The 26,705-nt window shown below is 42.7% G+C and overlaps 8 protein-coding genes across 8 annotated transcripts; 2 read left to right on the top strand and 6 right to left on the bottom strand.

Moving 5' to 3' along the window:
* Positions 1-493: 493 nt before the first annotated feature.
* Bfra_005087 (putative protein dml1 protein) lies at positions 494-2,309 on the bottom strand (the record flags this gene model as incomplete). Its single annotated transcript, XM_037335474.1, has 5 exons — positions 494-755; positions 807-1,429; positions 1,481-1,922; positions 1,985-2,184; positions 2,238-2,309. The coding sequence occupies 5 exons, from the start codon at positions 2,307-2,309 to the stop codon at positions 494-496; spliced, it is 1,599 nt and encodes a 532-aa protein (XP_037192569.1).
* Positions 2,310-2,818: 509 nt separating this feature from the next.
* Bfra_005086 (putative alkyl hydroperoxide reductase subunit c thiol specific antioxidant protein) lies at positions 2,819-3,492 on the top strand (the record flags this gene model as incomplete). Its single annotated transcript, XM_037335473.1, has 2 exons — positions 2,819-2,983; positions 3,118-3,492. The coding sequence occupies 2 exons, from the start codon at positions 2,819-2,821 to the stop codon at positions 3,490-3,492; spliced, it is 540 nt and encodes a 179-aa protein (XP_037192568.1).
* Positions 3,493-3,797: 305 nt separating this feature from the next.
* On the bottom strand, positions 3,798-5,131 carry Bfra_005085 (putative fungal specific transcription protein; the record flags this gene model as incomplete). The annotated part of the gene is made up of 6 exons (XM_037335472.1): positions 3,798-3,827; positions 3,910-3,984; positions 4,055-4,084; positions 4,231-4,349; positions 4,559-4,626; positions 5,016-5,131. The coding sequence occupies 6 exons, from the start codon at positions 5,129-5,131 to the stop codon at positions 3,798-3,800; spliced, it is 438 nt and encodes a 145-aa protein (XP_037192567.1).
* A 555-nt stretch (positions 5,132-5,686) lies between these two features.
* On the bottom strand, positions 5,687-7,763 carry Bfra_005084 (putative transcription regulator protein; the record flags this gene model as incomplete). The annotated part of the gene is made up of 4 exons (XM_037335471.1): positions 5,687-7,080; positions 7,141-7,225; positions 7,280-7,483; positions 7,566-7,763. 4 exons carry the CDS (start codon positions 7,761-7,763, stop codon positions 5,687-5,689), a joined length of 1,881 nt encoding a protein of 626 aa, XP_037192566.1.
* Positions 7,764-10,283: 2,520 nt separating this feature from the next.
* On the top strand, positions 10,284-12,873 carry Bfra_005083 (uncharacterized protein; the record flags this gene model as incomplete). Its single annotated transcript, XM_037335470.1, has 6 exons — positions 10,284-10,771; positions 10,867-10,976; positions 11,087-11,474; positions 11,529-11,839; positions 11,936-12,513; positions 12,721-12,873. 6 exons carry the CDS (start codon positions 10,284-10,286, stop codon positions 12,871-12,873), a joined length of 2,028 nt encoding a protein of 675 aa, XP_037192565.1.
* A 712-nt stretch (positions 12,874-13,585) lies between these two features.
* On the bottom strand, positions 13,586-16,195 carry Bfra_005082sa (putative phd-finger domain-containing protein; the record flags this gene model as incomplete). Its single annotated transcript, XM_037335469.1, has 1 exon — positions 13,586-16,195. The coding sequence occupies one exon, from the start codon at positions 16,193-16,195 to the stop codon at positions 13,586-13,588; it is 2,610 nt and encodes an 869-aa protein (XP_037192564.1).
* Positions 16,196-18,638: 2,443 nt separating this feature from the next.
* On the bottom strand, positions 18,639-19,857 carry Bfra_005081 (uncharacterized protein; the record flags this gene model as incomplete). Its single annotated transcript, XM_037335468.1, has 3 exons — positions 18,639-18,733; positions 18,772-19,294; positions 19,378-19,857. The coding sequence occupies 3 exons, from the start codon at positions 19,855-19,857 to the stop codon at positions 18,639-18,641; spliced, it is 1,098 nt and encodes a 365-aa protein (XP_037192563.1).
* A 1,237-nt stretch (positions 19,858-21,094) lies between these two features.
* Positions 21,095-22,823, bottom strand: Bfra_005080 (putative c2h2 finger domain protein; the record flags this gene model as incomplete). The annotated part of the gene is made up of 3 exons (XM_037335467.1): positions 21,095-21,824; positions 21,925-22,478; positions 22,560-22,823. 3 exons carry the CDS (start codon positions 22,821-22,823, stop codon positions 21,095-21,097), a joined length of 1,548 nt encoding a protein of 515 aa, XP_037192562.1.
* Between the last annotated feature and the right edge of the window lie 3,882 nt (positions 22,824-26,705).

Here is a 26,705-nt window from a genome sequence, read left to right as displayed (position 1 = left end):
AGGTCCAAGGTGAAAAAAAATCAGGATATGTTGGAATATGAATCAATTGATGTGCTTCAAATGAGATACAATTTTTTTGCGTGGGAGATGCATCGATGATCCAATTAAGAATTCCTCGAAAAACAGACAATGAAAGCAGAGATGTGGCGAAAGGGTAACGTTGTGCGATGATGGACTTCCGTTGGTAGCCTTTTCTCGGTATCTTTTCTCGCTTGCGCTTCACTGTTGACCTGTCACCCAGTCGTTGCTAGGTATGAGTTGGGCTGTGAATAGGCCTCAATACCGTGACCGAACACGCCACCCAACAGCTCTGAGTCGTTAAATTTTCTTTCCGACATAAGCTGACAAAGTTCGCATGAGAAATCACCGAGTCGTACAGACTCACCGAATGTCGGGACATAGTTCAGGTAATCTGGTGTGGTAAAATTTAGGTGGCTTAGGGTGGTATTGAGTCAAGCTATCTTTACCTTATTCGTATTTACTTACATCTCAACTAATCATCATCTTCGTCGGTGTCACTATCCCAGCCTTCTTCATATGATTCCGCGATCTCGCCAAGAGAATTGCTGAGCGCCTCTCGTTCATCCATGCCAATGGCTCTATTTACTATTTGCTGAAGGCTTTTAATCCGCAGGGCCACAGACGTATCAGTCGAAAGAGATGTGCTGATTGAGAGATTCCTGATATTCTCATCTTCATGGTTGAAGATACCAGGGAAACTATCGAGAAGTGGAAAAGATAATGGTGTATATGTCCTATAAGAATACAGTAAGAAAATTGAAGATATAATCAAGGGGAATACTAACTTTGAAAGCAATGGAAGACTGGCAGCAATTCTAAGAGCTCGTTCACGACCCTCATCGTTTCTGTCGTTTCCCTCATCGTATTCCTCATTTCCTCTATAATTCTCAACTTGGCCAAATACATGAACCTTGCCGGACTTCCGAGGACCGCGAAATTGCTCTCCTGTTTCTGTAGGAAAGAAGTCCATATCAAAATTGGCAGTATCATTTTCCGCAGGCATATCCTCACCACGACTTAAAGTTGTTGCTGAAGTAATCCTCGTATCTGTGGCCTGCGAATGTCCGTTCGTTCCTGTATGAATGGTATCATTAATTCCTGTCTTAGAATTTTGTCTAACAGACATGCGTAATTTCGCAATATTCTGATTGCCATTGACATTCAATGTGCTTGCCAATTGGTCCAAAGTCTGCCTTGTACCATTTTGAGGCTTTAATCTCGAAGGCAGTGTCATGCTTTCCATCGCGGAAGACAACAAGCCAGAAACTTCCCATGGAGAACTCGCGTCCAATTTGAGGTAGCCTGGCAAACGTGTCGATGGTAGGGTAATTGGAATGAAAAGGGACGTTTGTGGAATGATTTCCGATATTGACTTCGCCGTGTTTGACAACTTCAAGAAACGTTTTTCCTGTCAAAATCAGTACTGATATGAACTCCACCTCAGCCCATCACAACTTACTCTGGGTATTCCCTTAATGTTATCCTCCAAACCCCAGAACCATACCGTGGTCTTACCATATTCATCTCTCAAGCGATCCATATATCGAGCAGCAAAACCACCCCAAGCATCGTCAATGCCTCCCATTATCTGTATGCCTTGCATATGATCAGCTTCCTCGGCAAAAGGTCGAAGATCACGATCCAACAAATCATGCTCTTTATCTAAGGAACTGAATAATTCTTCACCAGCATCCCAATTTTCGAATGGCATCAAGGATGAATTCAATTCATACTCATTGAGTTGAACTATTGACCTCGGATGATAATAAACACGATTGAAGTCTGACCAATATCGCACCGATTCTGAGGTGAGCTTTGACGGTTCGAGGCCTTCTTCCAAACTTTGTTGATATGGACTCTGTTGGATGGCCGTTTGCCGTTGAACTACAGCTGGACCATTCCTGAAATGAAGTTAGAATCAGCAAAATTCTCGACTTCCTATCGATACATTTAGACTTCTTACCATAATCCATCAGTAATAACCGGTTCATCTATTTGATACAAAGCATTAATCTTTCTCAAAGAACCAAATCCTCCTTTCAAATCATAAATCAAAGTTCTTGGAGTAAAGGTTTCAGTGCCATCGGCTCCAATGCCAGGTCTAAAATGAACATCGTGATCAATAGGAGATTCTTGATCTGCCGAATATGTAAAGTATGATTCCTGTTCGCCAGTCAAAAAACGTTGATAATTCTAGAAAAAAGATGTAGTATTACCTGAGTATTCCAGAAATGGGTAGCAAGATAATTGCTCTTTTGTCCCAACTGAAGGGTAATGACTTCATGCATATTCTACTTCTTCCAGAATTTTCCCCGAAAAAGTATCCAGCGCTCTGAGTATTGACAACTGTCAAAGTTGTCACAGCCTCTTGTGGCGATGGAAATGGTATGCTTTGAGTATCGCTCAGCACTCGCATGAAAGATAACGTTTAATGCATAATCAGCTTACCTAGTGTATATGAATTTCAAACTTCGGGACTCTCAGATAAACATACAATAAAGGTATCTACCTAGATATCTGGTGATGTTCAAAAAGAAGGGGGAATTTGGAAAATCTTCCCAAGATCAAATTGTTTGATACTGATACATTACTAACCTTACAAGGCAATGCGACAGGGGTCCCGATAAGATAACAGACCCATGCATAAGAAAGCTACCCCACGTTACGAAGCTTTTCCCCTCTATGAAATCATCAATATGATCCTGTCGCTTCCCTTTCTCCGACGGTTCGAGAACATCAATATCAACAGTTACATCAACAGTCACATCAACAGCCACATATACATACTAATATTAAAATGACTTTCCAACAAGAACTCAATTCATGGTTTTCTCCATCTCCAATTGAAGTCCAATCACCTCCAGAAATCAATTCCAAAGCACCTTCATCATCTAAACTTCCATTCCCAGATCCCAATGGAAAGCCTACTATCATCACATTTCTCAGACATTGCGGCTGCCCAGTAGGTTTCTAATTTCCCTTTTCACATATGTACTACTTCTAGCATCTTACTCTGCATATCTCTCACAAACTAATTGCCTCATTCTAAAATCAATTCCACAATTCAAACCATAGCTAACCCCCTCCCCTCTCCAGTTCGCAGAAAAGACTTTCCTTACCCTCCGCAATCTCGCTGCCTCCCACCCAAATATCAATATAATAGCTATCTCCCATTCCACCTCATCTTCGACTGAGACCTGGCTTGACTCGCTCGGCGGCGCCGGTCCCATCCAAGTAATCGTTGATTCTGATCGCAAAATCTATGCACAATGGGGATTAGGCACTAGTTCCGCCTGGCACGTACTGAATCCCTGGAGTATGTTCTCTGTCTTTAAGCTTGGGCGCGAAGAAAAAATATGGAATAGACCTACGGAGAGTGGAAATCGATGGCAGACGAGTGGAAGTTGGGTTGTGGATAAGGAGGGGATTGTGAAGGGGGGGGAGTGGCAAAGAGTGCGGATGATATTATGAATTTTGAGGAGGCTATTAAGTTGGTTGAGTAATGGGGAGAAGATGTTCTAATAATATCATGGTTGACGAAATAAGATACAATGACGATAGTTACTTGGATTTGGTAATTGGTAATGCTTGTAAAATATGTTTGGCAAAACTAGAAGCTCGGAATAGAACTTAGATTGTAGAAGTTCACATTGGTTATGCCCAACCACAGTTTGATATGAAGTCCATCATAGTTGAAATTTATATCAATCTACACAAACCCCCTTATTCATCCGAAATTCCCATCTACACACCCCTCACATTTTGAAATTTCAAACTTATTTAGCATTCTGTACAGCAGCCGAATCCTAACACATATTCATTAGCCATCAATCCCCTTCTCTCCTCACTCCCTCACTCTACATCAACGACTACTAAAAATGTACTCACCAAATAAACTTGATAAAATCCCAATTTCCACTTTCCGCCCTCCTGAACCATCTTGGCCCGTCCGGCCCACTCAACCTATTCCACATATGAGTATATGTCCAAATGGTATCATTCATAGCTAGAAGATAATAAACATGACACTTACATCGGCCTTTCTTCCATCTTTCAATCCATACTAAATCATTAAAGCATTAGCATCGCAACTCAAAAGTTTCCCTCCCTTATCTTCTGCATTTTGCCCTCACCCCCACCCACTCGCTCCCTTCACTCCAATCCAAACTCCCTGGACTTTTAAACACCAAGTAGATAGGAAGAACTCACAGCCACAACTCCAAACAACATAACCTCCGTGGACCCCTTTCCAAAAGGAAAGATTTTGTGGGCTGTATGCAAACGACTTGCTACCTTTTCCCACATGCCCTTTCTGAAAGCGAGAATTTCTAAAGCTTTACATTAGCGTTTTTCTTTCTTCGTCAAACCTTGAATTCCTATTCTCTTCCCCCTTTTCTACTCGCTCAACCAAATTTCATCCAAGAAAGCACTTTTTGCCCAATCCTCCAATCCTCGTGAGCCCTCCAGACTCCTCCCCCATCATCTTTCCTCCATCCATATCAAAGAATGCAAAACAAAAACGAAAGTTAAGACTCACCCTGCCTCCCCTTAACTCTTTTAACCCCCATGACTACCTCCGCATCTTCAGCAAATTGATTTGCATACCTATCGACGCATCCACATATTAGCTTCATCCTTGTGGCCCATCACTCCATCAACTTCAAACCCGACCATCTGCATCTCTAGAATTCTCCATCACTCAAATTCTTGCCTTCCCTCCAGTCCCCCAATTCTAGGATATCAAACTCATTATTCTCGACCCTCAAACTTCCATTCATATCCCCCCCACATTATGATCCTTCCAAACCTTCAAGCCTCCGAAACCCGAAGTTTCCGATCCCTCTTTCACTCCATCCTCCTACCCACTCCCTTCTCAAGAAATATAAGAAACATTCATTCGCTCCTCGCTCCTCGCTCCTCGCCCCTCCCATCCCTAACCCGACTCCTCTCCGCAATCCTCCAAAACAAAGTCCAAAACAAAAGGCTCGACTCACTCCTCATGTTTTTCCTCCGTATCACTCAACTTGTAAAACGCCTCAAAGAACTCTCTAATTCCCTCATCCACTTCAACCCCCTGTGGATATTCCGATTTGTATGAATGTTGCGGCATCTTTACTAACTTCTGATGATGAGTTAATGATGAATCAAAGAGATGCCTCGAAAACAATGTATAGTGTATGATGAGAAAGTCAATGCCAAATATATCTTTTGTAGATGTTGTCAGGGTGGGGTGCTTCGGGGAGCTATGCTTAAAATGTGGGGTGCTTTACGGGCCCGAGTAGATCTCAAATCATCATAAACATTCGTCGTCACACACCTGCGAGCTCATTGTAGTCACTCTAAACATTGATAGACATAATTTAGATGGTTTATAATGTACTGATTCATAGATATACTACACTCCATTTAATGAGAAGGCTATTCCATTCATCAGAAGAAGAAAAAAAGGGGGAAAAAACTATTGCACTATCGTAACATTCTCCAAATTTTGATCAAAGCAAGCAACCGACCAATGTGCTGAATGAATTTCGTACTCCATCCATACCAGCGCCACTTTATCCCTATGATATAATGTATTGAAGCGTCATTCAACCCATGATATAGCAAGCAATCATCCCAAAAAACTCCACCCAATCAACACAACCTCATGATACCCAAAAATCAATTACTCATCATCATCATCTGTTTTGAGAACGGGATACAAGCTCTCAGTTGGCTTATCTTCAGTCTTTGTTGGGATATCTTTCATATCAACATCGGCTGCAGAAGCATCTTCTTCATCTTTGACATACTCTCCATTTTGAAGACGGTCACTAACATATCTTCTCAAAGCTTCAATGACACGAATGTTCTCGATCCATGCCTCTTCAGCTCTATCGCGAGCACTTTCGAGAGTATCAACTGATCTGACTGTAGGTGAAGTTACAGAAAGAGCTGGATCAATGTTACTTGTGACATCAGTTTGAACGATAGACTCAGGGCGAGGAGTTGTTTCTTTTGGAGATGGTGATGGAGAGCTAATAGTAGCGGTCTCCATAGACTCGCGATACTGACTAGAGTTGAGTCCACCAGCACTTCTTTGAAGTATACCACCAGAGTAACGACGACGAGGATCACTATCAAAGTTTGTGCCAAGTGTAGATGTTGGTGCAGTTGTTGAGTGATGTGGAGAGTATCCGAGAGATACTGCAGGGAGATTGGGGTATGCTGCAGTTGACGTAGAACTGTGCCTAGAGATGGGAGATAGTCCACTTGAGGACATTGGTGAATTGCCAGAAGTATATGAAACAGAACTTGAGGAAGGTGTTAAAGCTGGTGTACCAGATGAATGAGATGAGTGAGTGGCAGTCATTGGTGCTGAAGCGTAAGAAGTCGAAACATGTGGTGCCATTGAACCAATGTTGTGAATTTGAGTTTGTGGTGGCGAGTGACTTTGACGGAAGTTGATAGACTGGTGAGTGTAATGAGCACCGGGTTGATGAATGCCTGCTGCTGCTGCTGCATTTGAACTTTCGTAGACTGTTGATTGCATCTGCTCCAAGAATTGATCAATGGAATTCAAATCACTCTTGGTCCTCAAGTTTGGTAGAGGTAGGGAATATTGGTGTTGTGGAATGGGACCTCCATGACCACCATGACCTCCGTGACCTCCATGGCCATCAATTGGAACTAATTGAGGTGCTGAATGAATGTAATCATGGATAGCTCCACCTCCACTGATGGGAATACCTTGTAATGCCATCAACCTTTGATTAACTTGTTGATAAGAATTGGCATCAATTTGACGACGCTTAGCAGCACCAAAAAAGTCATTCAAGTTATCGTAATTTCGCTTCTTCTCATCCCAAGCTGCATGTTGACCAAGGTCGGGGTTGTGAGACATCTGGTAATAGCCTGGGCCTCCTCCATAAGAAGATGGTGGAGGATGAGCGGGTGCATAATATCCACTGTGACCTCCATGATGCGAATTGCCATACATCCCGGAACCAGGATGCATTGAAGCATTATGATCATAATAACCCATGGGGTTTGCTGCAAGATGCTGCAAATTAGCAATTACTACATAAGAAAGGTTAGAGACATTTGTATGAACGAAAGGCAACTTGCGCCCTTACGTACCTTTACCACCTGGTTGTCTATATCCTCCGTTTGGGCCACCAGGTTGTTCGGGAGATCTCAAGAGAACGGAATCATCGGCATGTGTCTGATAGTATACATTAGCACAGCCGAAGGAATACACGCCAGCTCTCCGTCTTACCTTGACATGTTTCTTCAAATCCTGAGGACGCTTGAATGCTTTTCCACAGAATTCACATTTGTGAGGCTTGAGTGGAACATGCACACGAATATGAGATGTAATATGATCGCGTTTGACGGTAGTAGTACGGCATGAATTCCAGCCGCAAGTGAGGTTTAAGTTATTGGTACTTTTTCTACCAACATGCTTCTCGCAGATATGTTCCTAAGATAGAGTATAAGTATGAAGACTTTGGAAGGGTGTAACGTATGATGGTGTAAAACTACGGAAACAAAATCAAACATACAAATAAAGATTCTGGAGTAGGGCATCTTTCAGAACATTTCTCCCATTGACAGAGTAAACTATCATCAGATACAACATTTTGTTGAATGGATGGAGTTACTGTGGAAGTAGCTTCTGCATTGGAACTCGAGGCTGTCGAAGTCTGAGGTTGTGCAGTTTGTTGTTGCTGCTGCTGCTGCTGCTGGTCTTGACTTGACATTGTGAAGTTAGGAATAGATCAAACAGATTAACCAATGAAGGATAGTCGGTTAATTGAACCTGTCACAGACTAAACTGTGTATGGAAAATAGATTAATCCAAAAAGTTATGGGTCTTGGCTGTATCGATATCAGATAGCAACTTAATCGATCAAATCCAACGTTGAGATAAATTATTGATGGTAAACTGGAATCAAAGAAAGAAGGGAACTCTTGTTCTTTCGAATTGTGTTTCTCTCAAGAGTTCTCCAAGCAGAGGGAGGATCTTGGTTCCTTCTTGTAAGAATAACGGAATCTCTGGGCGGGACCAAGTCTTGGCAAGAGCTCTTGGCGATCGTATTGAGTTTAGCTTCCACTCCTAGTCTCTTGGTATTCCACTCGGATCAAACTTGAGTTGATTATTTGATTGGTTGATCACTCTTGGCACGTATGGAAGGAACATGTGCAAACTTCTAAGCTAAATGCCTCGAGGCAGTAAGAAAATTGCCAATAAAGCTTTTCAAACCCTTTCATAACCAAGAGATTGCGCCCCGAGGCCAAGATCGGAGAAACTTGGCTATCTTGGCTCTGCGTATTCTCTTGGTATTTGGGCTGTGTTTTTCTTACATCTAACTTGACCTTGCTTATCATTTTCTTTCACCTTCTTCATTTATACGCATAAGAGTTTCATATTCACAAGATGGTTCAATCGGAAATGACAGTCACACCATATACACACGAGTGAATTTTGGGACCAAAAGTATAATCTATTAGGATGAGTACGGTGTAGGTATGATGGTATGATGGAGAAAAGGATCGTGAGTACTGATTAGTCCGGTAGTTGATTCTAGACAACCCAATGTGCAAGAAGGACTAGGTAAGTGTTCGGTTACATTTATTAATAAGCTTCACGATACAGTACCGGTGTCTTTATCTTTTACGTTAGATATGTTTAGATATCTCTACTATATAGAGTTTAACCTCGAGATTGAATTGCGCCTAGCTACGGTATAGAAGGTAGGTGATATTACTGTATTGGAGATTCAATTTGGATCATAATGCAGTTGGTTACACCGAGGTCTTGTAATTCGAGTACATCGTACCATACTTTCTCATCATTCATTACGTATAGTATAGTATGCAAAGAAGAGACAGCTGAGTGAATGAGATTGAATTTATATTATCCTCAAGTACCTACGTGCAGTGCAGTATGTAGGCGAGGAAGGTAAAAAAAGATAATTGACACGCAACGGCCAATCCCTTTCAAATTCATTCTCAGCCTGATTGTCTCGTAAAGAGGCATACATACCGAGAGTAGGTAGAGTTTAATAAATCGAATCATTCAAAGTTGGCTTTCCCATTATATCATACTCGAGTAGTACTTCCGTTAGACGACCAGCCATCAGCTACACATGTCAGCTTGTCTCGTATCTATACGAGCATGTCACCATCATACATCGTAGAAGACCCTATGGAAACTCCGTGTGTCTAAAATGACAAGATTCCGTGGAACAAAGTGCCACTTTATTTGATGAGGTGATAGTACGGAGTACAGAAACAGTAGGTAGGTATCGGCAAATAATCAACTCATCTCTCTCAAGCTTTCTTCCATTTATGCGGGGTGGGATGATCCACCCCTTTTGGCACTTTCAGCTGACTGACTGTACATCTGCAGTATTGGAATGGAATATGGGGATATCTAAATTAATGCGCTCAGTCTGACGAAGACGGAGTCTCCATACCAAGGGCATACACCTGGTCATTCATAATAAATATGCATACCTGAATGTTTTATGAAACACCTTCTTTTGGCTATACCGATGGATATAGTCTCTCAGACTCGGTATGCTCAGATGTTTTTCCTCATCACCAATCATTACTCCATAAAATCTTTACTACGCACTGCCCAGACCTTGGCCAACCACAATCTCTTGCTTCCTCCGCCCATTCACCAAGCTTTTCCACTCTAATGCCAATTTATTTCTCTTTGTTTTCATTTCACTTCCAGAGTTCTATGATTGTGTCATTGGCCAATCAAGTATATCTTTGCTCACCACATGTTTTATTATTATCCAAACAATTATCTGATCGCGTGCGGAGACGGAGGAGTAATGCAGAGGAAGATGTCGATGCCCTTCAATTTGTATTGCAAATTTGATTGTACCTACAAAGTTGTATGACTCACTGGCCGAGATAAAAGATGCACATCCTTCATTTTTAGAGAGGGACTGGCGACGATGACTCTTCTCGTATATTCAATGCTGCAAGATCCGTCAATTGAGGAGCCACCAAGGCAGATTTGAAGGTAGGTATTGATGTATGGGTAAGGTAGCAACGATACTTTAAAAATGTTAAAGGCAAAGCAAGCTCTCTGTCGAATCCCCAAATCAGAATAAGTTACAAAAAATTTCTTCTCTCTTTCTATTTCTGTATCATTCAAACAATAGTTATTGCACACAGATATCGTTTCCTTCCCCCTCAAACCAATTAATTTCTATTTCTGAACAATTTGAGCTATTTTTACCCTCCTCCACACTTTCCCCATGGCAGACGACACAAATAATGAGGAGTTGATACTCACGCAATACTTCCAAGACCAATTCCACGTCCCTACTCCAGGATGGTGGGAAGAAGCTAATCTAGCTTTCCAAACATTGCAGAAACTTCTGGATCCAGGCCTTGCGGGTCCAGAAGAGGACCTTGATAGCCAAGATCAAGGAGGTATTCCAAGCGCTCGTCGTGCTCGCATTGGCGCCCTTCCAAAGCTTGTCTGTTTTGCTACTGAAAGCCACGCCATACAGTGTACGACAAGAAACGAAACATTGAAATGCGTGGTTTTTGGAACCATTTCGGCAAGTTTGTTTATAGATGTCTTTTGGGAGGCAATCCAAAAGGCTCAAGTTGAGTATCCGGATGCGAATATTATTGTGTCATCGGTTCAGCCAGGCGCACATCCATTGTTTATTATACGAATCAATAGCTTCGCTTTTGAGGTTAAATATGGCTGTTGCGAGCCATTTGTGAGAAGAATGTATGTTGCCAAGTGCCTCCTGAGATACCTATCGAAAGAATCTTCATTCATGCAACGGCTGTTCAAACGTTTAGTGTTGCTCACATATCGAATAGCCATAAACAATTGCCTCAAAGTATTCCACTAGCGGCCCTCCAATACTGTGACGAGTGGTCGTCAAAACAAGCCATTAGAATTCTTTGGTTGACCGATTTCGCTCAAAAGTGTAAGCTCCTATCTGATTTTACCCCTCTCAGAACTTTATCTTCATTTCTTGGCCATTGGCCAAACTTTCCCAGGAATATGACTTAGAAATGCCAATCTGACATGATACAGTCAGAATAGACAACACTCTACACCATGTCTACCACTACATCAGAGCCTGGGCAACGGTTCAAGGACTTTATGGAAGCTCTAATATTGGCAGTCTTACCTCCATTTCCATCATCACCCTTTTACGGCATGCTTTATCTTCAAATTCCGAACCGCGTAATGTGAGACCCAATACTACAGAGACTTCAGATCAAAAATGGGAAAATTCGATAATCGCCTCCCTATCATCGGGCATTGGATCAAAATCATTTCAAGAGAACCTCGATTTCAAGACTACAATCCGTCGATTTTTGACCTACTATGGAAGAGTTCCAGAAATTGACCTAACGCCCTATTACATGGAATGTGGTACCGGTCTCTTCAACGATGACGAAGATGAACATCTAACCGAGTAAATTTCTCCTCCGTTTCCTATCACCATATAGACACTAACACCACACCAAAGAAACCAACTCACTCAATGGACCAACATCTATAATCTCTATCATCTTCAAAATGTAGATAGATCAACCCTCGAACTTCTCTACCTAAAATTCCAGCTCATGCATTCCATCATCGAAAGTAACCCCACAGAAAGTTATCCCCATTTTTCATATTGGAAAAATCTTCTCGCGAGTATTCAACAACAAGATGTGTCTGCTAAACTTGTGGGTGAAAATATCATTCAGATAGATTTCGTGTATTCAGGTACCTCCTCGCTGGAATGTGGAAGATGGTTGGATATGCTTGGTGATAGATTGGTGGAATTGAAGAGTTGTAAGCACATCCACTAACTGACCCATCCGCCCACCCATTCATCGTTCATTCATTTATTCCATAAACTGAAATTTGATATTAACAACCCCTCTGCAGCTCTAACAACCCTCACATCTTCATCTTCACCCTCAATACTCCATCTATGGCCCCAACCCCTAGTCGATCAAGAAGCAGATGATTCCTCTCCCTTCTACGAAGGATGTTTTCTCCTCGGTCTGACCAACATCGACTCTCCAGATCTCAACCCTACCCTCGAAAAATGGCTTTCCTCACTCCAGAAAGACAAATCCACACCCCCAAATCAAAAAGGTTATCTATTCTACACCATACATACCTCATCGTCAGAAAAATTCCATCTCCATCTCCGTCCCAGCACCCGTACATTCCATCCCCCCTCCATCACCCCACCCAACATCTCCCTTCCAACTTTCTCCCCCACCCCCTCTGCAACTCCAACCCCAACCCCAACACCCTTCCCCCTCCCCACACAAAAATCCCCTCCCCTCCGCACCGCAAAAGATATTCTCCACCGTCTCCTCCACGACCCCTCCTACTCCATCGAAAACCACCTGATCGGCTATCGTGATCGCCACGCCGGCGTCATGTTTAAAAATGCTTCTGACTGGAAACTCGATACCATGGACGAGGAATGGATTCCGGAACACAAGATTTTGGTATGTATGCATTCCTCTCTTATCAATCTTTCCCTTTCCTATGTATCCTCTCCTCTCCTCCCCTCTCCTTTCTGCCCGCTCCATCTCTTCACCCCCACCCCGCCTCAAGTTCTTCTCTTCTCTACACAACACCAAGTAAACCCCAAACATAGACCACCCACCCATCAATCCACAACCCCAAACTCTAACACCCCCACCCACCCCCAGTACTTCATCCAAACCCTGCCCGACAAGAACAAAAAAAGATTCATCTGGCACCGCGAACAAAAGCTCGATCTCCTCTTCGGAAGCGGCGGATCCCTTTCGCGCTGGGGAATCAACGGAGAGAAATTCAACATCGAGGTTCCTGGATGTGTCTGATGTAAAAGGGAAATAGCAAGATGGTGCTGCGGGCATTATATCAGAATACATGATACATAAACGAAATGCATAGAATATGAGCAAAGACGTCGTAGAATGATATCCACAAAATTTTAATACACTTCCATTATATTTCTCCATTTATTCACTTGTACATGTGATATTAATTGTTTATACACATCCACATGCACACAAACAGCCCACCAACCAACTCAGTAGCTAGCCAGCCAGCCATCAAATTGGACAGAGTTTCACAAAATTCCATCTCCCATCCATACAATATACATACATACATAATCATACACTCTCCGGACCAAAATTGTGAGGAAAACATCATGAATTCATGACCCATCGCCTCTGTTGCATGCAAGCAAGTATGCAATCATTCCGATTCCCAAAGTCATTATTATCAATCAAACCAGCCAGCCATATTGTAAACTCCATATTAGCTTATAGCTAATTAGCAAAGCTACCACCCATTATTATCCCAGCCCATCCATTACCGTTTCCTCCCTCTAGCGTTGACCTCCCCTTTCTCGCCAATCCCCAAAATAATCCTACAATCCGGACAATACCACTTAGTGGTTCTAGGAGGAACAGCCGTCATTTCCACACACTCCAGATGAAACCATTCTTTCTCGCACTATCAAGCAATCAATCATTAGTCTAGTCTCGTCCCGTCTCGTCCCGTCTCGTCTCGTCTCGTCTCTATTTATTCCTTTTCCTTCCTCTTTTCCGTATTCAATACAAACCAAAACACAGACCTCTTGTGGAAAGGAAGACTCACATTATCATTCTCACAAGCAATCATCGTGCCAAAGCTAACCCGATTACAAATGCAATATCTCTGTTCGTTTGGATCAATCAAATTTCCATCATCATCTACCTCATCCAAAACTTCTTGAACCGCACTGCCTTCTCTTCCATCTTTCTTTTCCTTTTTCTGTCCTGCCTTTTTGCGTGGAGCAGCACGTCTCTTGCCAACGCTTACGGCAGTAGATCCACCTTCTGTTGTAAGAGTTACAACACCTGGGGCGGGCCTTTTTGCTCTTTTGCTCGGTTGACGAGTTTCTGGTGCCGGCGTGTTACGAGCTGTGCTAGTGCGTCTGGGGCGATCTAATACTGCTGGCATAGGAGCTGCAGAAATGGGCTCTTCTGCTTTGATGGCGGCAGCAGTTACCGCTTCTTTTGCAGCGGCTGCTTTACCGCGAGAAGATGTTGGTCTTTTAGCTGGAAGGGGTTCTGATACTGGTGGTGTAGTGGGTTCAATTACTTGAGCAACCGGAGTTGCTTTGCGAGTGGCACGTGTGTTAGTTGTCTTCTCTAGCTTTTCCGATTTTTGATCTTCCTTCTTTTCTGCCAATTCCGATTCCACAACTGCTTTTGCGGCTTCTTTGGCCTCTTTTTTAGCAGCCGCCGCTGCTTTTCTCGCCTCTTTCTTGGCCTCCTTCTTTTCCACACCCGGAGGAAGAATTGGCGTTGAGGATTTTGGTGGTGATGTAGCCGTTACTGATGCAACCGGAGTAGAACTGATTGGTGTATCTGTAGTTGGTACTGATGGAGCAATGGAAGATGCCACGGATACGGCAGATTCCAAAGTTGGTACAGGAGTTGCGCGGGGAGTGGCATTTGTGATGATGGGATGAGGGGGTGGGACCGGGGTTTCAGTCTTCGTTCTCTTGAATTGAGGCTTACCTAATTTCGAAGAATCTACTTCATTCACTTTATCACCTTGAGCGTCATTCGTGTCAGTTATGCCATCTATACTCGGTGGGTTTGCCTCGCCATTCGTCTTTACGTCTTCGATTGTAGACTCGCGTTTTCGTTTTTTCGATGCTGGCTGCTTCTTAGGTGTTTTAGTAGGGGCTTTCTCTTTTTCTTTTTCTTTTTCTTTCTCTTTTTCTTTTTCTTTTTCTTTTTCTTTCTCCTTTTCTTTCTCTTTCTCTTTTTCTTTCTCTTTTTCTTTCTCTTTCTCTTCGGGATGATTCCCAAAAAGGCTCTTTACTGTACTAGCAGCTTCTGTCATCTTTCGTACAGATTCTTCAGCTTCTTCAGCCGCCAATTTGGCAAGCTCTTTTGCTGCTGCCTCTCTTTTTAATTTCTTGGCTTCGTTAAGCTTCATACCACGATTGCTAAGTTGTATCTCTTCTGTGCCTAAGGCTTCTGCACTTATAGCACCTTCCGCGATAACTGTCTTCCCGGTGAGTTGGGGTGGTACCGATTGTTCGAAAGGCTGTCCTGCAGCGTCAGCCTTACTCTTTGCAGTACGATACGCTTCAATTCCTCGTCCCAATTGTTTTAATTCACGTGCGATCATTGTATCGCTCGGGCTCCATACCGCATTCTTTTTCATTCTCTTTCTGAGCTTCGCAAGCTCCCATGCGGTCAACTGAAGCCAAGGCGCATCTTCGGTTCCCGCTTTCGCATCCGGTGGTGGAGGTTGGAGTTTCGCTAGTGCGTTACTTGTCGATATTCCGGCAACCGCGCTATGTACGTTCGTTCCCATAACTCCAGGTGGCCTTGGTGTCCGGGGGGCTTTTGCTACTTTCTCTTTCTTGGCTGGCTTGACCTTCAACTTGATCTTAGAATTGACCGATACGGATCTCGCAGGTGTCTCCCGACGTGGTGTGGGCGGGCCAGCGTCGGATTCCGAATCATCACTGTACGAATCATAAGAATCGTAGTCGAGCTCATATGGAGCCATGACCTCACCAGGAACAGTGATGATTGGCGCGCGTCGTTTGCGAACACGCATGCGACCATCAGGGTTTCCAGTTCGCAAAAGTAATTTTCCTGGCAATCGATTTGCGACAGGTGAATTTGGCTTCTGCGGGACAGGGCTTGTTTCTCGAGATTCGGGATAGTTTTCGGCCATGGTCTGAAGCTTCGCCAATATATTCTGGGCCCTTTTGTAATGTCTCTCCACGTTCTCAACCAGATGTGATGCTTCTGCGAAAGCCAATGTACGTGCCCCGAGGGCATCAGTCAAGCTGGTAGATATATCTTTTCGCAAAGAGACAGGGTCAGGTTTTGTATCGACGGGAAGATCGGGGAGGTGACCATAGGTTTTTGTCAAGTCATTCAAGCTCGATGAAGCATTGACATATTTCTCATCGAGGTCACTAATAAGTGCCAATGACCGCACCAAATCAGAAGGTAGGTATTCCGTAAAATCGAGAAAGTCTGTGATTGTTGCCTGTGCATCCGGATCCATAGGTGATTCCATGTTCTCAATGTTACTATTCAAGTTTGCCATAGATTGAATCGTTTCCGCGAGCTTGGCCTTACGGCCAGGACTTGTCATCTCCAAAGCGGTATCCATTGTATTATTTGCGGCCACGTTGATAGAGTATATGTTGGAATTGATATTATCGATTGCTCTTGAATTGTCGACATGCGATTGTGGTGGGACCTTGATTCGACAGCTCCAGATACCTGACTCATCCAGCCATCTAAAAGAGAGAAGAAAAAAACAAATTAGTAAAAAATTCCAGAGTCCAGTGTATGTCGTTAAAAAAAATTGTCGAAAGTCAATTGTTAAGGAAAGGTAAGAAAGAGATAATTGATGAAATATTGACCGAAATAGTACGGAGTAGGCAGGCAGGCATGTAGTGTAGTAATAATCTGTCGTGAAAGCAACTAAAAAACGCGAAAATCTATCGGCAAATTGTAAAGCGCGATACTGCCACCAATCCAAATCCTTACCTAGCGCCTACTTTGCGATCATTGGCAGGTATTATTTTGAAATTTTTTGGAGTGGGAAGGGGATCTTGGGTCCTTTTTTCCTTTTCTTTCCCGATGATTTGCCTTGAGCCTCTTATATCTTTTTTTTTTCTCGTTGCCCTTTTTCCCTTTACAATATTTGGGGTCTTGCTTGTACCTGGCTGGCTCTTATTCTGCCCCCCAATCGGTCCCCCAATCGGTCCCCATCTTTTCTTGCAAAGCGGCGGGAACAGGAAAGCAAAGCCAAAAGCCCAAAGCCCCAAGTCAAGTGAAAAAGCATGTAGCATAACATAAAATGCACGTGCTTTTTGTGGAGGGGAGGGGGAAGCTATGGAAACAGCTAATGTAGGTATCGACGTAGGTAGATCAAAATAGTATCAAGGTACCGGTAGTTATGGGGAAAAAGGGTAAAAATAAATACAATATAGGAAATAGGAAATAGACCAAAAAAGGGGGAAAGAAAGCTTCTATCAAAAAACATACCTTCTGGATGCATCTGATGCCATATTTGTTTGGGAGAGGTGGATGCTATTTTCTTCTCGATCTTGATCGGATCGAATGTTGTTTTAAGTTTGTAGCAGAGGAGACGCGATATCGATGAGGCTCTGGAAGGGAGTATGTGTGTGTGGATGGACGGATGGATGTGTGGTATGTGTGTGGTATGTGTGTGGTATGTACAGTGGTAATTGCAAATACCGTGATAAAATACTGAGAGTGATGGCAAATAATAGGCAGGTAAAGTTGACGACTAGAATAAAATAGATCTTTAATCGAATCAAAGACAATTTAAAAAAATCCTAGATTTGGGTTGGTGTGTTACGGAGCCTACATATTTCATTATAAAAATATGCCAAAAGGTGTCATGGGTTCCAAGGCTTTGTTTCGTGATATTTCAGATACTTCAGCAATAAGTACCGCCGTGAGTAACAAGTAGGTAGATATGCCAAAAAAAGATAAGAAGAAAGTAGCAGTAGTGGAAGCAGTGGCCGTGACCGTGGCAAAGTGGATGGGATCTGTACGGGATCTGGACAGTATCTAGATCATACAGAAAGGAGCCAAGTAGGTGTCGAAGGCTGAATATGATGGATGGAGCTGATCATGAATAAAACCAACTGGAAAAGGAAGGTTGAGCTGTATGGAGTGTGAAATTGATGGATGTATTTTGGTTGTTTTGGGAATCGATGTAGGTGATGAATATTTAATTAATGCTCCAATGCTAGTGATTATCAATATGTTTTATTATAATCTGATCCGTTTAAAATGATTGTTTGCACCTTCCCATTTACGATTTACCATTTCACCCTTTATTCACTTCAGCCCTTCCCCCCTCCCCCCTTCTTGTCTTGAAATTGCGGTTAAGCTATGGGTCACAAGATTACACAATATGATCTGAAAGGAATAAAATGCCTGCTTACTCTCGCATTTCAAATGTCAGCCTAGTCCTATAAGATAGGGACAGTTACAACATCATTTATCGAAGTATCTATAAGTACCTACCTAGGTACCGATCAATATAATAAGTTTCAATTCACATTCACTTCATTCTTGTATCATAGGTGTATAGACGTACCCCATACCCCTTTGTTGAAATCAATACATGCATCTATTTTTAGAAATAACCTTGATACCGGCATAGAATATCCATCAAAATCATCTGCACTCCTTTTCAAGAAATCGAAAGCATAAAGAATACAATACAACACGGTAAAACAAATCATCACTCCCGCCAGCTATTACTTGAAAGTGTTTATGATTATTTCCCCCCGGATGAGTAGATTGATCCCCTAACCCTTCTCGCCGTGTCGATAAGCAAACATGTGAGCATATTCCCCTGTATCTCAAGCCAGTGAACAAATCAAAAAAGTCTCGCTTCAACCAGTCAGCTATACTCCGCCAAATCAATAGATCCCAAAAAGAGGAAATAGCGAGATCCATATGCGTCTTCTTCCATGTACAGTAATTCTCTCCTTCATCTCCCCTAATGTACCTACCTCCGACTTCTCTCAACGTCAAGCCATCAAATCTGCACCACACTTTCCTCCCTAAACCGCACCCACAAACCCCAATACACCCCCACAAATTCCCGCAGCCACAACCCAGATACCCGAATACGCCACAGCACCGAGCGCCTCAACCCCTCAACCGTAACATACGTTTGCAAAAAAGTGTTAATACCTGTAATCATCATCAAAGTAGCTGTTCTCTTGATAATAATTCTGGTTTTGTTCGAAAATCCCCACAAGTTATAAAGAATAGTCTCTTCCAACGTAGCAGTTTCAGGGTTAAATGGCGGAGGTACCGAGTCTGAAGGCTTGGTAGCTGTAACTGGGGTGAAAATGAATGAACGTGTTGCGAGGCCTAAAAGTAACATAACGGGAAGGAGAGAAGTAGGTGTTGCGGAGTGAGCGGCGGCAATAGATGGGATACCTTCGAAATAGGTAGCAAGGTAAACTGGCATGTAGGACATGTATGCACCGTAGAGAGTGACGCTGTAGATAGATGCCGCTAGGAGTGTAGTGATGATCTGAACGGGAATATCTGAGGTAATATCTCGGTTTGGTACAGATGGAGCGTCTGCGTGAGCGGGAGAAAGAGGTCGAAGTAATCGGAATGGAATGTAGGTTGTGAGGGTATCGATCAGAAGAGATGACACAACAGTCTTCACGCTAACTTCATAGAATGCGTTTAGAAGATACAACTAAATCCCAAAAATCAGTACATACTCATCACAACTACGAGCGCAATTTGGTAGTGGGGTAGAAATTTGGGGGGGAAACTTACTGGAGGACCACGAGATAACAAAGTCATAGCCGCAAAATCATACCCATCATAATTACCAAACCAACCTAATGCCAATTCCGCAGTCCTCCACGCAACCAACCCCGCCGCCTCTTCCCATCCCTGATACCTCCTACTAACGCTTCCCAACTCCTCTGCCTCAACATAATTCGCACGCAAACTATAAGCCAACCCACTTCCCATCAAACTGAGAACTACTACCAAGGGAAACCTCAATAGATCTGGCACCTTTGATGGCTTCCGCTGTGAGAATCCAGAGTCGGCGAGCATTGACTTGACAAGCATGGAATTCTCATCATTCTCTCTCTCCGCTGCTTCCCTCTTCGAGTAATATTCATCCAAATCATCACCCCTTTGCAGATGGCTCAGATCCCCATTAACAAGTTGATCCGCTGCCGCCTCTGTACTGTCTGCCAAGCTCTCAACCTTATCTCTTCTTAGTGATCGTGTTGCTGGAGCCATTTTCTCCTCTTTTTCCTTTACTATTATTGTTTTCGTTCTGGTATGTCTCGTTCAGAATCGTATTATGCGTCAAAGTCCTGTGTACTTGTAAATAACTAAGTTTGATCGATTATATAGACAAATGAAAGTTCCATACCCGTCTGTCGTTTCCTAACAATTCAGTCCGGCAGCAAATAAACAAAACCAACGCGTCTCCTAGGGCCGGCGCGCTTATCCCACAAGTATAAAAGACTCCTTTCACTTTTCAATTTTTCTTTCAATGATCACAAATCAACAAAAGTTTTGAGTTTGATCGTTTGATTTTATATCGTTGAATTGATTCTTTTGATGTATAATTGTAGAAGTTATGTTCTGCCCATGCGAATTTTTTGCTTGCTTTGCATGATGCAGCTTGAGCTTGGACACCAAGACGTCACTACCGGTGAGCTATCATCAATCCAGTTCCTTGTATACAAGAGTCGTTCTGCCAACCACCATTTTTTCATTACAATTTTCTCTCTTTTTTCAATTGGTATCCACATCGAAAATTTTGATATTTCTAATTTAAATAAGTAAAGTCGTGTTGCTTCAGGTTGTTGAAAAATAAATTTCAATTGATATTTTGTTTTGCTTTGCTTTCTTCTTCAACATCTTGACACTTTCATCTGCTCATGCAATAGCTTCGTTTGCTTTTTCCTCTACATCCGCTGCGTTTATGACTACTGCACGCCTAATTGTTTGCCAACTTCTTTCTTCTACGTCAAGAAACTTTATCCCAGACCTAGATAACATGCTGCACCCTACCCAACCAATGTCCAGCAAGTGCTATCTAAAAGCCTCAAGCCCAGTGATGTTATCTGAAGGGGAAATGAAACCCTTTTGAAAAAGGACTTGCAAGTAGTTGCGTGCTTGACAATACAATATACCTCGATATGCCACTCTTAACTACATCGATATCGTCGCCACCATCAATATCATCATATTCACCATCAAAATTGGTATCAAATGGCATTGACACCAGGAACTTGCATGTCTGGCTGTTGAGTATCTTCTTTTCATTGATAACATTTGTTTTTATTGTTCTGGTAGATCAACCCGATTCTTAGTTTTAACCTCAGTGGATCAAACCCCCACACATTGGTGCTAAGAATCGACCGAATTTACTTATTACATTGCTACTACAGGAGAAGAAAAGGGAAATAATCACAATGGCCAATTGAAAGGTTGCTTCGATTGGCACATTTAGATTTGCCGGCAGTTATTCCTCCATATGTCCAAAAACACCATCATCGTCTTCATCAGAACGACCGCGGGATCGCAGATCATAATCTTCCTCATCTCCCATACTATCATCGCCATCGTCCATTTGCACATCTCCATCTCCATGGAGTTGATGACGGTCATAGCTTCCTCTGGCAAAACTTTCCCTCTGCCGCGGGCGAAGGCTAGGTGTGTAACTTGCTGAAATATCATTCAGATATTCAGCAGGGATTCCAGGTACGGGAGGAATATCATCTGGGAAGTCGCTTGAAAGACCGTGGTTCTCCATCGCTGTGGTTAATGTATCTTCCTCTTGGTTCTCATTCATTCCAGAAGAGGGCGGGCGACGCTCATAATTTTGTTGGTGGAAAAGACCGAAGCCGACTGGAACGCTAGCACCGTAACGTACCCTATCCGACATGGTATAAGAGTCACTATTTCCAGCATGTATCCTTGATCCGTTGAACGAACTGCCACCGTATGCGTGGCGTATATCTGCAGGTGGTGGTGTCATATCCGCGGAGCTGGCACGATCAATCTCATGATCACCCAGACTAGATGCAGAATCCTGGTCATCACTTTGAGGGTCCTTTGCAGAGTCCGGTGGAGTATTGACGGAATCTTGGTTCATTCCAAGAAGGACGGCAGCCGCTTCTAGCAACTGTACTTGTTGATGCTTTGAGATCAACAATTTCGAGGTGTAGGACCATTGTGGTGTATGTTCCCATCTGCAAACAAAAAGTTAATAACAATTCACAACACTATCACACAAAGCTTTCGCGCTGAAGCCTATGTGGAGGAAGATAGGAAAGGATGGTGGGCACGAACAAATGCTTAGACAAGCAACTGCTGTGCTTGTATCCTTTTCCACACTTGTCACACTTGAGATCATTGGCATTGGCCTTCTTGCCATCTTTCAAAAGTTGTGATCCTTCGCTCGCTCTTCTCATTCTGTTCTTTGTAAACTCGTCGTCTTCTTCGTCCTCCATTTCCTCGTCATTGTTATCATCGTCAATTGCACTCTCTCCACGCCCCGACTTCATGGTCAACCTTATTCTATGAGTTGGCAGGCTCGATGGTGGAGATGGTAAACTGCCCATAGGTCCGGATCTCATTGTTGCTCTTCGTGTAGAAATTGGCATTGCCAAAGGATTATCGCCAACCTCACTCGCTGTCGCTGCAGCTAGAAGTGCATTAACATTACTCGCAACGTTCGAAGATACACTTTTGCGTCGAGTCACCCTGCTGCTCGGTATAAGTGATCCTGCAGATACTGAATGAGAGTGATTTCTTGTATGAGACTGTCGTGGATAGGAACTCGAAGAATTTGTAGACAGTGATGGAAGTCGGCCTTGGCTAGGTCTCGAAGAATGCTGGATTTCCTGTGAGAGAGATGAGAATGATCAGCAGTGTTCCTATAAATAGATAACGCTGGTATGTAATGAGGGAAATAAGGTAATCACCTTAGAAGATGCCATCTTGACAATATTTATTTCCTTTGTTCCACTTTCGAATTCGCAGAGCCGACCTTCAAGCCTCGAGCTATGATAAGCAATAATATGAGAGCGAGACAAAATAATGGGATGGAATATTGGCGGTTGGTTTCGTAAATTGGTCGGGTTCGAGCTCCAGCTATAGACCGCGTGGTTCTTTGTAGGCGAGAGCAAATTGAGTGATTGGAGAAGCACAAAAAGAAGGAAGTATTGAGTGAATGCAATGAATTTCATAAAAAGAATTATTATTCAGAGAGAGCAACAAGGCAAGTGAATCTGCCACAGTAAAAAAGATGTTTGGAAATTTGTCGCAGTTGGAATGGAGAAATAAAAATGTTTAGAACCAGGATGAATCCAGGACTAAACGGAGGATCGAATGGCTGAGACGATGCAGGCCAGCGGGGTTTCGCAAGTTTCCGTTGTAGGCCACTGAGAGACTTGTTGTGCTAAATGTTTCGATGAAGATATGTTTATATGTAGAAGATAACAAGTGTAAATAGTCGAGTTCTCTTGCTTGTTATTGTTTCTTTTTCTCCCCCGAAGTAGAGTAAATGAATGACTGCTATAACTTCTGATATAGATTGAGAGATTGTGCAAATTGAATTCGTGCACAATTGTAGAAATATCCAGAAAGATTGGGAAGGGGGAAAAAAGTTGCGGTAACAGTAGATCTGGTACCAATTTTAGGTTGCTTGGTTGCTTGCTAGTCTTTACCTTTTCCTTCCTGGGGATTCCACTTTCCCTCTCTGTCGTATGTGTGTTCTCTTTGGGGGGTGAATCACTGGTTGAACCGGGGTCTGAATGGCAACTAACAAAATGGTAAATCGGAATTGGGTTTGATAGGATCACCAGATAGGGTTATTATTGAGTGTTGTAAATTGTTGATGTTGATATCTACGGCCGCCCTAGAAGGAAAGAAGGTAGATAGGTTGGTACTATCTGAGGTCTCTAGTATGTGTGTATTGCCTACTATACCTACTAGGTAGTATTGTCAGGATGTTATTCGATTTCGATTTCGATTTGATGGAGTCGTCCCACTATCCAGACCTTGGTTGGTCTTTTACTTCCGGGGGCCGGTTCGTAGTCGTCCAGCTACTACCCAGGTAGGTACAGAGAGTGTATTTCTAAATTCTGACCAAGCCGCAAGTCGGAGGCTTCTCCAATGGTGAATAAATGGGGGTCGATTGGTTTATTCCACGGATACCCCTACCCCCCTTAGTTGTGTACGAGAGTGAATACTAGGCAATGCTAAGGTTGAAAGTTGATTGATACACTGTACTAAGGCTTAGATCGTTGTGCGTGTGACAAGAATATGAAGTGCTAAACGCTGACTTTGAGTAATTAAAATGCAAATAAATGTGTTAAATTATCGGACAATCAAAAGGAAGCAAACTATTGTCATTGTAGACAGGAAGGTAATTGTAAATAGTAATTAGCTTTTATTTAAATCTTTTCAAGATATAATAGACGTCGCTTTCAGTCAATGGATAAGTAATGTGTAACGAGCAATGCAAGAAAGAACAAAGAAACGTACGGTGTGTGTGTTATGTCAGCTGTGAGAGAACATTCGGAAATCAAGCGTCTTTAGCAAAACCAATTATTTGAGATAAGAAAAAATCAAGGCAATAAATAAATACAATTTGTTCCCCAATTAAGAATGCAGCGAGAGGAGAATGCTTTTCGAGGTTTCTTTGTTTGTTTATTCAATTTAATTGGATTCGTTCATTGCATTGGAAACCTCCTCTCAGTTGACCTTAATTGATTGATCTACTCTCTGGATAAGAATCACCAGACACCCATACGCATACATTTATGGCATTTTAGTGTCACACATACACTTCTCTACGAAATGCATACAAGATTTGAGAACAAGGAATGGATGGATGGAGTGAATTAGGTAAAGGTAAGGGAGGCATATAGAGAAAAAGTTGAGGTAAAGCCCTCACTCACTCAATCTGTTCTTAGAAGTCAAGGGCTGTGTAATTTTGGGGATTTCAAATCATGGACCGGCCGGTACACTTAGAGTAGAATGAATATCTGATTCTCATTAATCCATAACCAAGATTTAGAAGGGATCCGTGACCTATCTACCTAGGTAACCAACATATAGGTAGCGAGGCAGTGTAAAGATTCATAGTGAGGTTTGATCATCTCACCTGGCTTGCGAATATTCGCCTCCTTTCCGTGCGAGAGGTGCTAGAGTAAAAATGTATCTAGACATTTTTGGAATAAGTATCCTAAGATTACTTCGTAGAGAAAAGCCTCCCCTCCCTGCACCCCCAGTATCAGTCATTCCCTCTCCAGGTCTTTTCTCCTTTTCAATTGGGTACACATCTTACCCCCTTCCAAATGTTGGTATCAATATTATCAATATCAATAACTTCAAGTGTGGATGCAACTAACATGGATTGATAGTAATATCAAGCGCAATCGCAGCCGCGTTGGCACGCACAAATTATTTTGCATATTGATGAAATGGGCCCGATGAACTCATACCAAAGGTTATTTTAAATTAAATCTCTATACAGAATACCATGACGTTGATTCAGATTTTGATGAATTGATAAGAAACAAATCTTCAGGAGATATTCAGGAGATCCAGGAGGTGACCCTACCCATTTATATGCCCCTTATTGCCCTATTGCCAGCGCACAACTCCATGTTCATGTTCATGTTGTATTTCTACCACCGGCCTGCACATTGCAGATTTACATTTCCATCGAAGCCACCTACTCGTATCTACTCTGTAGAAACTTGAGATAAGAACCCTACCCAAACATCCTCGGCTAGGTAATCAACCTCCGACCTGTCAACACGACACCCTTCCATATGCAAATTTCCAGCTTCCCATATTACTTTTGCATTTGCTTAGAAAACTTTAACAGCAGGTACTGCAATTTTAATTCCGTTCCCCGGAGCCATCTTGCACAAGTGGAGGAACGAACCGAGCCGAAACGATTTGATCAATCTTTACACAGTTCAGTACAGATTTAGATATCGACTTCATTTCATAGACGCTGAGAAACTTTTACCCTTCCTGAGTTCATACGGCAACATTGATGACCAAAAGATTACTTTTGGGCTGATATTATGAGGTAAGACGACCCGTGTGGACAGTGAAGCATACGTAAGGTACAACTCAGCTATCATTTGTTGTCTCTGCTGCCTTTCTTTTTCTTTGCATCCCCCGACATGGGAATCTTTGTTCCTGCGCCGAGACATCAATCATGCCGTCCGTCCCTAATATCTAAAAATCAAACAATCACCATCCCGCGTGCACAAAATACCCAGCCGAATTCGATTTTCTTACGTTTTCAACTCTTCGCCTCCAGCCCTGACTCTGACCGTGTGAAAGAGGATGAGGATGAGGATGAGGATGAGAGAATTCCGAGAAATTAAAAGATTATACGAAGCAAATGGAAGTGCAGAAAGAATGGTTCTAGACCATTTCAATACCTGGTGTACCATGCACATGCTCTCCTTCGAGGGGGTAAAGATCATCGCTGCTTATTTTTCTTAGACGGATAGATCGCGCTGATTAGCATAAAGATACAAATATGCCCTGCTTCTTGGATGCATATTTGGACAATCATTCTCGAGATTGTATCTTGAAACAATTTCATTGGATACGCAAACCAATGGTGTGAGCGAATTGAGCAAAGCCTCCTCAAGTCTAGGATAAAATATTACCAGGGATCGAGCAAATACAAAAATCCATCCCCACGACCTTTAAAACCCACCTGTTATTCGCTGCAAGCCTACAACAACAAGACAGAAGGAACTATGTGGATCAATTGCTTCTCTGAGACCTTCCCGCAGCGGCTACAGGCATGGCTCGCATGGGTTTTATCATTCTCTTTCAGGGCGGGGAGGGGACAGCTGGAAATATGTAGCAAACTGTCCACCAGAGCTTGTTATTTTACCCTTTCAATGAGTATAAATCCTAAATTGATTTCTAACAATGGATTAGGAAACTCTAAACTTCCAATTAGATTTGAGGAAGCGACGGCTAGTGATTAATTGATAACAGTTGGTGCTTCCTTCATGTGACTCTAGAAGTATCGAAGAGAGATCTTAGAGATTCCAGGATTGGATTGTGGAAGTGAACACGATGAA

Source organism: Botrytis fragariae, assembly GCF_013461495.1.
Source record: "Botrytis fragariae strain BVB16 chromosome Unknown tig00000054, whole genome shotgun sequence".
Classification (NCBI taxonomy): Eukaryota; Fungi; Ascomycota; class Leotiomycetes; order Helotiales; family Sclerotiniaceae; genus Botrytis; species Botrytis fragariae.
This window is presented reverse-complemented; position numbering and strand designations above follow the sequence as displayed.